Source organism: Culex pipiens, chromosome 2 (assembly GCF_016801865.2).
Source record: "Culex pipiens pallens isolate TS chromosome 2, TS_CPP_V2, whole genome shotgun sequence".
NCBI classification, from domain to species: Eukaryota; Metazoa; Arthropoda; class Insecta; order Diptera; family Culicidae; genus Culex; species Culex pipiens.
In genome coordinates this window covers 30,100,803-30,111,464 of record NC_068938.1, presented here as the reverse complement: position 1 = coordinate 30,111,464, position 10,662 = coordinate 30,100,803, and the positions used below count along the sequence as shown (strand labels likewise).

General features: G+C 35.4%; 1 protein-coding gene across 1 annotated transcript; it reads right to left on the bottom strand.

Moving 5' to 3' along the window:
- Positions 1-7,680: 7,680 nt before the first annotated feature.
- LOC120421984 (uncharacterized) lies at positions 7,681-9,609 on the bottom strand. Its single transcript, XM_039585294.2, has one exon. The coding sequence runs from the start codon at positions 9,444-9,446 to the stop codon at positions 8,061-8,063; it is 1,386 nt and encodes a 461-aa protein (XP_039441228.1). The 5' UTR covers positions 9,447-9,609; the 3' UTR covers positions 7,681-8,060.
- Between the last annotated feature and the right edge of the window lie 1,053 nt (positions 9,610-10,662).

Here is a 10,662-nt window from a genome sequence, read left to right as displayed (position 1 = left end):
GAAAAAAATGAATTTAAATACAATACCCATAAGTGTCAATTTCAGAAAATATTGTTTTCAAAGAGCTGAGAAATTTCCCTTAAATTTGTTCAAAAAACATTGAACATTTTTATATGCGCTCAAACATACAGATAAAATAAAATTGAAGTTTTCTTAGTGTCACCTAAACTGCACATAATGTTTTGAAGCTGCAACTAATGGTCCGATTTTCAACGTTGAAATTGAATCATTGATAAACATTTTAGACCGCTTTGAAATTTTTTTTTAATAAATTTTGAACTCAGGACTTATTGTCCAAAAGTCCGAAGTGTCCGAATATTTACTTCTTCTTCTCCAAACTACTCAAGATTTCTATGTAATAAAAGATATTTTTTTCATCGTTTGTGCCAGAATTTGTTTTTCCTGTATTTCTCACTTATAACATATCAAAAGTTTGTAAATTGAAAAATAATTGTAGTTTTTGGGGGAAAATCCAATTAAAAATATGGATGATTTCGAAAAAGTTTAACTTTTTTTCAAAATTGATCTCAACATCAGTGAATGATTCATCACCTACAACCGGTGTCCAACTTTTTGTCCCTACGGGCCAAATTTGGTTTACCAGAAGCGGTGGCGGGATTTTGTAATTATAATTTTGCGTGACGAAAATAAAAAAAATGCACGGAAACTGCTATAAAACTGAAAGAAGTGTAATTTTCGATACAAAAACACGATTTTTAACACGATTCGTTAATTTTTCTTAAATATTTTGAAGTGATATAAAAAACTGTAATTTTTGATTAATTTTTTAATTTCATTTTCAGTTTCACTTTTTTTTAAGAAAAATATCAGTTCTACATTATTCAAAACATTGAAATGTAACAATGCTTTTGACACAACAAATATGTTCAAAGTGCATTCATAACAATATTTTCTTTGACTATATATTTTTTTAAGATTATTCCAAATCCTGAATATTCATACAATCATGTTTCAATTTACATTTTTTCATTTTATAGTGTCACTTAAATGTAAAATTTTATTCTCATGATAATGAGAGAATAATTAAAATTTACGTTTACGTTAAACTGAATACCTAGATAAGTTCAAATTAATTAATCCAAAAAATAAGGAAGAAATAAAATAGTATGTAACTTTCATTGAAAAAATCTATTTCAAAAGACAGATTATAATCTATCTTTATCAATTATTTAAAGAATGTTAGAAATTTATTTTGTTAATTTTGATTGAAAAAGAAATTGTAGAAGTTTTGATATAATAATCAACAGATTTTAAACAAATGTACATGAATTCTTGAACATTAAAAACAGCTTGGCATTGGCAATAATTGAAAAAAAAATTAAAATAACTTATAGAAAAATCTAAAATATTTTTGAAATCAAGGAAATTTTATACAAAGTATAATCATCAATGCTGCATAATTTCCATAGCATTAAATAAAATAATAATTCTCATGAAGGGTCTCAAGGGCCAGTTATTGAACCATTTTCAGGAGCCGTCGCTGGCCGGAGGTTGGGCACGCCTGACCTACAACTTTGCTGAAGATACCAGATCAGTCAGAAAAGTTAGTATGAAGTTAGTATGAGAAAAATCGAAAAAAAAATTATGGAGAAAAGCTAAAATTTCAAAATTCCACCAAAAGGTGGCGTTAAATGTTGATTATTGTCAAGTGTGAGATTCTTATGTAAAATTTTATGACAAACTTTTTTTTTATGACAAACAACTATGTCGAAGACCGCAAAGCGATCCGAGTCAGCCATGACGAGTTATTAACGATTTAAAGAAGACGTCTTTGTATGAAAAGATTTTTTTTTCACCACATTTAACGGTCTAAAGCGACCCTTAAACCTTAACCGATTTGGCTCAAAATTGGCACAGTTACTTTTTTTTACCTAAAGAATCGAGCCAGGGGGTATCCCCGATGACGATATTTGTTATTGTCACCCTAATGGACAGCTGCCAAAATGTGTTGCAACTTGTTTCCACGAACAAATGATGCAAAATGCCTTCTTTGGTCATAATGAGCCCCTCGAAAAGTTTCAGGAATGTAATATGTAAGCACATAAAAAATGGGAATCATTTAAAAATTGTGAAATTATTTCCAGAGTGATGCTCTATGAACAGTTTTTCGGCAAGTTTCTACTACAGTGACAACGTATAATTCTTTACCAGCATAATCCGTTATTTCAAAAGAAAAGCCATTTCTTCCTCAATAGAAATAGGATCTCTTTTCGACAAAATAAGTCAAAATCATATCTTTTGTACTCCCACAAACCGTCTCCGATTTATTTGCGCCAAATAAACTAAACTTGTGTCATCATCTTGACTTGACAGCTACATCTGGAGAGTTGTATCGCATTGCACATCCCCGCCTCATTGAGTTGGTGCCCCTCTCTTGACGGCTCCCTCTAAAACTTTATTAATTATTCAAAGTCCTGGCAAACAACGCAATCCAGCGCAAGCGAAATCCGATGCACTTTTGCTAGTTTACGGTCCTTTGGACGTCGAGGCGATGCGATGGTGTTTCAAGTTGGAAAAGTTGTCAGAGAAGTCTGAGTTGCGCATTGTTTAGTTGCAACTTTAGCTCTCCATGTTGCAACTTGCGTGCAGCTCCTTGACTTTGACAGCGATTCTTTGCTTTTTGCGGAAAGTGCATTTGTCATGGAACTTAGCTGATGTTTGAGTTTTGTGTTAGATTTTACGATTGAACAAAGTCAGAAAGGAAAACAACGCGGACTTGACAACTTGAAACGAATCTTACAATTCAAGAAATTTCGATAAAAGATTGAGGTTCAAAAAGTGAAAACATCAAGATCATGTTCGGTTTAAAACTACTACGTCCCTCAAGCTTAAGGGGAAACGAGCACTAACTTATGGGAAGTCGCACACCGTAGAGATTGAAACCATCAGCTGAGGTTACACACACTCAACACGTGCAAACGTACACGTTCTATTGAATCCCTCCCCGTGCATGAGGGACACACACAGACTTCGTCGTACATCACTGCCGTACCATTTTCGTGAATAACTTGTAATAAAGGAAAGTAGTATAGTTTCGTCTGGAAGCGCTTCGTCGACGAGGATTTTGCGGAAAAGTGAATCTTTTATTCCGAAAACTCCTGACGACAAGTCAGAGCGGCAGCGACTTCTCCAGTCAGTCCCGGAATGTCTCGATCTGTTTTGCTTCCGGTTATAGCGTTTCCAGGATGTAGTGTTAGCTACGCAGGAGCACTAGACGTGCTGTTGTTATTGCACTGTACGAACCAACGGACGGACGTGAGTGTGGCTTTTGTATGACTGTTCCCTAACAGAATAAGGCGTCCCGGGATGGTGAAACTTTAAGTGTGGTTTGCGGCGATAGTGCTATCACAGTGAAAAGAAAATCGTCTTAAGCTATGTTTTTTTAAACATCAATATTTGTTTTATTTATGTTGATTTCGTTTTTCTATAAAATTATTAAAAAATTGTAAGAAAACATCGCATATTCATTTGGTTTCGATATTTTTCAATATTTAATAATTTGGGACACAATGTAATCATTTTAAAAGAAAGCAATTCATTACTTATTAACTTATTTCAATTTAAATATTTTAAGACTCAACAAAATTGTTTGGTTAAGTTTTTGTTCAATGTACTACTGCCCATGTTCGCATAAATGTCCCATATGCAAAAACAGCAAGCTGAGAAAAACGCATTTGAAGTTTGTCCCATACATAAGGCTACGTGTTAAGTTTTCGCAAAAAAAACTGGATTTCCTCCTGATTTCTAGAACAAAGTACTGGATGTTATAGGCTCTTTTGAAAGAGCTCACGATTTTGAACCAAACTGCATCAATACCTCGAAATCGATGAAAATGCATATGGGACATTAATGCGATCAGGGGCAGTACAGACCTTATTTCAACAGAAATAAGGTCGATTCGATAAAAGGTCGAATGACAAAAAGTCTCTCGGACATAAGGGAAAATATATTTGAGCATTTACAGCCCAAAACAGGAAATTTTCAGTACTTTTTACTCGACCCTCCCCAATATCAAAGAAACTTTGTAGACATGTTATCCTAAGCTTATATAAGCCATTTTTGTGCATAAGGTGACAGTTGTACTCGAGGATGACATAGGAGAAAAGCGTTCTCTACGAAATCAGCCGATTTCGACCATTTTTATCTTTTATATTTTTTTATTTGGCTCAAACTTTTTGGGGGCTTTCCATACGTCCAACGAAGCCATTTTTTGTCTTTGGTTCACCCATACAAGGCTCCATACAATTTTGGCAGCTTTCCATTCGAATATATTCGTAAATAATCGAAAATTTGTATCTTTTCAAGTAATTTTCTGACCAGTTTGGTGTCTTTGCCAAAGTTGTGGGTAGTGATAAGGACTATTCCGAAAAAATGGTACACTAGAAAAGTACAGGGCGATTTTTTATATTTTTTTTTTTGCAATATTTCAATTTAAAAAATTTATACTTTTTATTTTTTATTTTTTTTTGTATATTTTAGAAGACAAAAATCGCAATTTATGAGCCAAATAAAGTGGCTTAAGCAAGATATCGAAAATTCAAGTTAATTTTTTACTGAAAAATTTCAGTTTTTCGATGTTTAAAAAAAGTGGCCATGATTGTCCTTTCCAGAAAATATTTTTTTCGAAAAGCTGAGAAAATTTCCAAAAAATAATAGCCCAAGAGACATTGAAGGTTGAAACTCTAGTTGCTGAAATGCAGCAAATAAAAGAAACAGAAACAGAAAAAATTAAGTTATTTAAGTCTCATCCCAACAGCACTTTACCTCACTTTACTACTAGTACCAATATATCAGAAAATAATGGTCCAATTTTCAATGTTAAAAAGTGAAACATTTGTGAAATTTTCTGATCTTTACGAATCAAATATTTTTAAAATTTTGAAATCAACTCAATCGATTCAAAATGGCGTAGTGTTAAATATCTGACCTTTCTGGAATATAAGGCTTGATTCCAATCTTTGAAAATTTTCATTTTTTTATTTTTATCGAAAAGATCAGAAAATTTCACAAATGTTCAATGTTTTAACATTGCTATTTTCAATGTTAAAACATTAAACATTTGTGAAATTTAAGTTCCTAAAGTTCTTGAGATATTTAAACTAGAAAAAGGGACATTTTTTGGTGACATTTAGAAAACAATTTTTTTTTTCGTTTCTTCTTCTTTTTTCCGCTCTTTCAACAAAAAGAGGTCCATTCTTCGATGTCTCTTCAGAAATTTTATTGGAATTTTTTTGAACTTTTTGAAAAACATATTTTCAAGAATGGAAAATCATGGACACTATTTTTGAAAAGCGAAAAAAGGAAACTTTTTAGTTAAAATTTTACTTTAAGTCAATCATAAAAACGGTGCACTTTCTAAAAAATCTGTAGAGTTCTTTTCGATTGCAAATTTGATTTTACATTAAAAACCTTACTTAATCCACCCTTAGGTGGTTGATGCCTTCCTTACATTTAGAGGGTAATGCTATCCAAAATAGATACAAAAGGGTGGACCTTTCAGTGTTCTATCAATTTGATTCAATATTCATACCATCTGATTGGGTAATTCAAGGCACTTATGTGCTTATAACTTTTGATAGGGTTGTCAGATCTTCAATCTTTTGAACTCGTTGGAAAGGTATTTTGATTACCTATCCAATGACAGGTCACATGATAGATCCGGACAACGTTTTCATTGAAATATATGAGATCCGGCCTCTAAAAAGTGCATCAATAACTCTTCAGTGCGTATAACTTTTGATAGGGTTGTCAGATCTTCAATCTTTTGAACTCGTTGGAAAGGTCTTTTGATTACCTATGCAACGACAGGTCGCATGATAGATCCGGACAACTTTTTTATCGAAATATATGATATCCGGCATCTACAAAGTGCATAAATGACACTTAAGTGCGTATAACTTTTGATAGGGTTGTCAGATCTTCAATCTTTTGAACTCGTTGGAAAGGTCTTTTGAATACCTTTCTAACAATGTATAACATGACGGGGTTTCTTACAAAAACCACCCTTTTTACAATCTTCCGGACTTTTGTTAACATCGTTTTTTTAGCATAACTTTTGAAGTACTTAACTAAACTTTATAATTATCAATAGCGACTTATGGAACCCCAAGACGGATCAAATGAGACCAAAACGGTCCAAATCGGTTCAGCAGGTGCCGAGATAATCCAGTGCAATTTTTTTTGATCAGCATCCCACCACACACACAGACATTTGCTCAGAATTCGATTCTGAGTCGATATGTATACATGAAGGTGGGTCTAGGAGATCAAATTAAGAATTTCGTTTTTCGAGTGATTTTATAGCCTTTCCTCAGTAAGGTGTGAGGAGGGCAAAACTGAAGTCAAAAATAAATTTGTTTGTGCATGTTCGTGGTGCATTGTGCAAACATATCAAAATATTTCAAAAATGAAAATAAATATGATTTTGAGGTGTTGAATTTTTGTAAAAAATAAGTAGTTTAAAAAAAAAGCAAAATATTTTTTTAATAGTCCTCATCAATACCTACAACTTTGCGAAAGACACCAAATCGATCGGAAAATTCCTTCAAAAGTTACAGAATTTCGTATTTTTACATACCATTTTTGTATGGTCAGCTACCAACATTGTACGGAGCCTTGTATGGGTGAACCAACGTTACAAAATGGCTTCTTTGGTCATAGGGAATGACACCACAAAGTTTGAACTAAATAAAAAATAAATAAAAATATAAATAAAATCCGTTTCCGGTTTTGGTAGAGAATTGCTCTTATTTATTTTGTTATAGAAGACATTTTCATTGTTCTCGTACAGAAATATGTGTTGTATTTTTACTAAAAATAATATTTTTTTCACAATCAAAGATAAAAAAAGTCAAACATTTTATTGAATCAACAGAATAAACTTGCTTGAACTATTATGTGGTTTTTGAAATTGGAAAAAAAATCACTATTTTAACTTAACATAACATGAGGCTACACAAAAAATCTTGGTAATATTACATCTCAGAAAGGGTACATCTTTTATGTTAAAAAAATGTGTAATTTACTTCATAAACCACGTGGACACTTTTTTGGAAAACTCGAACCTTCCAAATTTACACAATTTTTTACTGTGTAGGAGCTATAATTGATCATAAAATCTCCATCAGATGGGCCAACATTAGTTTCTCAAAAATCAAAAATATGTACAGGTTTTACTTATTATTTCTAAATTTGAATTTGAGTGTTCAGAATTTAACTTATCAACGGGTGCTGAACTCAAAACTTCATAAATCAATTGAAGTTACGTTGCTTTTGATTTGTTTTAAATTAAGATGAGTAGTTCAAAAGTTACTCATAAAAGTTTGAATTACATAATTTCCAGAAAACAGTACAACCTTCATATGACCACATTATAACGAACTTTCAGCATTGTCTCATGTAAATCAAGACTTTAGTCATTATAAGGTAATTGATGTCCGGACTCCAAGCCCATCAAGCAACCCATCTTTGATAAGTAGGGGAACTATACCCTTTTTCAGCCAATTTCTATTATCGGCTTATCAGCATTTTGATCATGAAATACAGCTTTCTTAAAGTGTTTTTGAATGTTTCAAAGTGATAAAAAGCTCAAATAAAAGTAAAAAAGTAAAGTAAATAAAGCAACTCTACATTGTTGATACATCTGAAAATGTTGATTTAATAGCGGAAAACGACAAAGAGATGAGAAATGGTCGAACGGCTTATAGTGATTAAACTGAGTATATTTCCCCTAGTGATAGAGGCATCGTTCACAAAGGATTGAGTTGTTTTTTTTTAATTGCTTGATAACTTTATTGCACTTCACATAATATTTCTCCAAAATCCTGAGCCATGCACACTACTGTCCCGTCACCAGACATCCGTTGAAGTTGGCCAGGATCTGCTGGGCAATGTCGTTGATGTCGGCGACGGAGGCCACCACGCACGTGCGGATCCGGTTCGCGACGGCGCGCGCTTCCGTAACGATCAAGCCGTTGGTCAGGGTCAGCTGGATACTGGTTTGCTGAGCCAGGTCTTTGTACGCCGAGAAGTACTGTTGGTCAGAATAAAGAAGATCTTGAGAAGAGGTGGATCTGAAGCCGGGTGATACAAAAACTTACCGACAAAATGCAAGCCCCGTTCAGCGTGGTGCAAGTGGCCAATTTGTTGTTCGTAATCGCCGTAGCATCCGTTTGCACCTGGGCCAGAAGATAATCAAGCAGTTGTTGAATCTTGGTAAGGGAATCAGCTTCTGACAGTAAGCAGGCGTTTAGACGGGAAACTTGCACTGATGGTTGCTGAAGCAGCAGGTTGTATTTCTGGTAGCAATTGTTCTTAAAGATGCTATCCGAGATACCAGCCCGTTGGGCCAGTCCTAGGCTGGCGCTGTAGATCTGATTAATGGCAACATCAACCTGCTCGACAAACGTTTGCTGGACGTTGTTCTGCAGATCTTGGAACAGAGTGGTTAAGTTCTGCGAGAGCTGTTGCGTGGACTGCACAACGGTGTTCAAGTATTGTGTTAAGTTCACGATATTTCCGCCGTTAAAGCTAGAGGATGCTCCCGTGATGGGCGAGTGCACGGCAGCGATGTTGTTGGATAGCGTTGTCAGAACTAGGCCAAACCTATTACCTACGGTGGCTACGGAGTTGATAAAGCTAGTCAACTGCGTCCCGAGCGTGGCAATTGCTGCACTGGCCGTTGAGTTGGTACTGGACACGATGCTAATTGCATCGGTTGTCTGTTTCACAATATCGTTAAAAAGAAATCCCAGATTTGCGACGCTCGTGGAGAGGCTTTTCAGCGTATTGGTCAAACTTGCGACCAGCGCGGGCGTTACAATGCTGCCAACGTTCAAACTGGTGATGGGTATAATGTTGGTCAATTGCACCACGTTAACAGCAGTTCCCAGCGCAATTAAGTTCAGCGTCAGCACGTCCAGATCATCTTGCAGCTTTGTAAGGTTACTCGTGATAGCAAGGTAAACCCGGTCACTAACGGCCGGTTGAAACTGTTGCAAGACGCCAGCAGACTGTTCAAGTACCAACTTGGCAGCATTCACCGTTCCGTACAGATTCGCAAACACAACTGACGGAGGATTTGTCGAGTCGGAAGCCGCCAGTTGCGTAGCCTGGAACACTGGACCAATACTGATGCTTATCGCGTTCGATTCGGCCACCACAGCCTGCAACGCTCCGCTCACATCGGAACCAACATTGACCTGAATCGTAGAGTTAGCGTTGGTGATCGGTGCTATGCCTTGCCCGATTGCAGCCTGCACGTCGGCAACCAAATTTGGAATGGTAATAGTCAGTCCCAAATCACCGCGGGAGCCATTGGCCAAAAGCCCCAACGAAAGCAGTACAACACTCCACATGGCTAAGCAAGTTTGAATCCGAAACTGAATGCTGTTTGAGAAGAGACGTGCATCTTTTATACAGCGCATCGATCTGGATGACCCTCCCGTAGATTGCAAAGGGGCGCGTGTTCTTTCTTTCGGAGATAGTGTTGGGGTCGGACGGGGCCCTTGATGGAACACGTTTTTCAATGTGCCATATTTGGAAACGGTTCTTACATTTGGTGTGATCACACGTTTTTCAAACGATATGTTTCATTAGGGTGTAATATCAAAATCGATTTTCCAGCACAGCAATTTTTCAGTTCCTTTTGGGGTCCTAAACAACTCCCCAAAGTTTGAGAATTATTGGTTCAGTCCTCACATTGCGCAAAGCGATTCAATTTTCCATATAAATTTGTATGGGAAAAATCATTTTTTTGAATTTTGATATTCAAAAAATTCACGTTAAATGCTATATCAAAACCGGATTCATATTCGGATGCTCTGGAAGGTGCTCTACAACTTTTCCGAAGAGAGTATGGTGCTAACTTGCTCCTGAAAGAAGATACAGCGTCCTCAAAACTCGTCTAAAACGTGCTTTTTGAGCAAAAACTCGTTTTAGACGAGTTTTGAACACGCTGTATCTTTTCATAGGAACAAGTTAGCACCATACTCTCTTCGGAAAAGTTGTAGAGCACCTTCCAGAACATCCGAATATGAATCCGGTTTCAATATAGCGTGAAACGTCAATTTTTAAAATATCGAAATCTAAAAAAAACGGTTTTCTCCATACTAATTTATATGGAAAATTGAATCGCTTTGCGCAAAGTGGGGACTTATCCAATCGTTCCTAAACTTTAGGGAGTTGTTTAGGACCCCAAAAGGAACTGAAAAGTTGCTGTGCTCACTAAATTTGAAAATTTTTATTTTTTTCGATGTGGAAAAAAAATATAAAAACATTTGCATGGAAAAAGTGTTGCATTTTATACTAGTTCAGTTGTTTTGAAATCATTAGTTTTTTAAAAAAATGTAAGATTTAACAAAAAAACAAATTTTAGCGAAAAAAAAACTTTTTGCGATAGTAAACATCGAACATTTTCAAGAATTCAAAAGATTTTTAAATCAACCCAAACATTCTAAAAATGACTCTAAACGTAGGGGAATGCATTTTAAATTGGTTTCAGCTGATTGCACTCAAATTTTTACAATTTTGAAGTATTATGATAAAAATAAATTTTTGCCCCCTGATTTTTCGGGCCAACTTCGAAGAAGGGGGGGGGGGGGGGGAAACAAAAACATCAATAAAATTTGCACCAGCCTTATT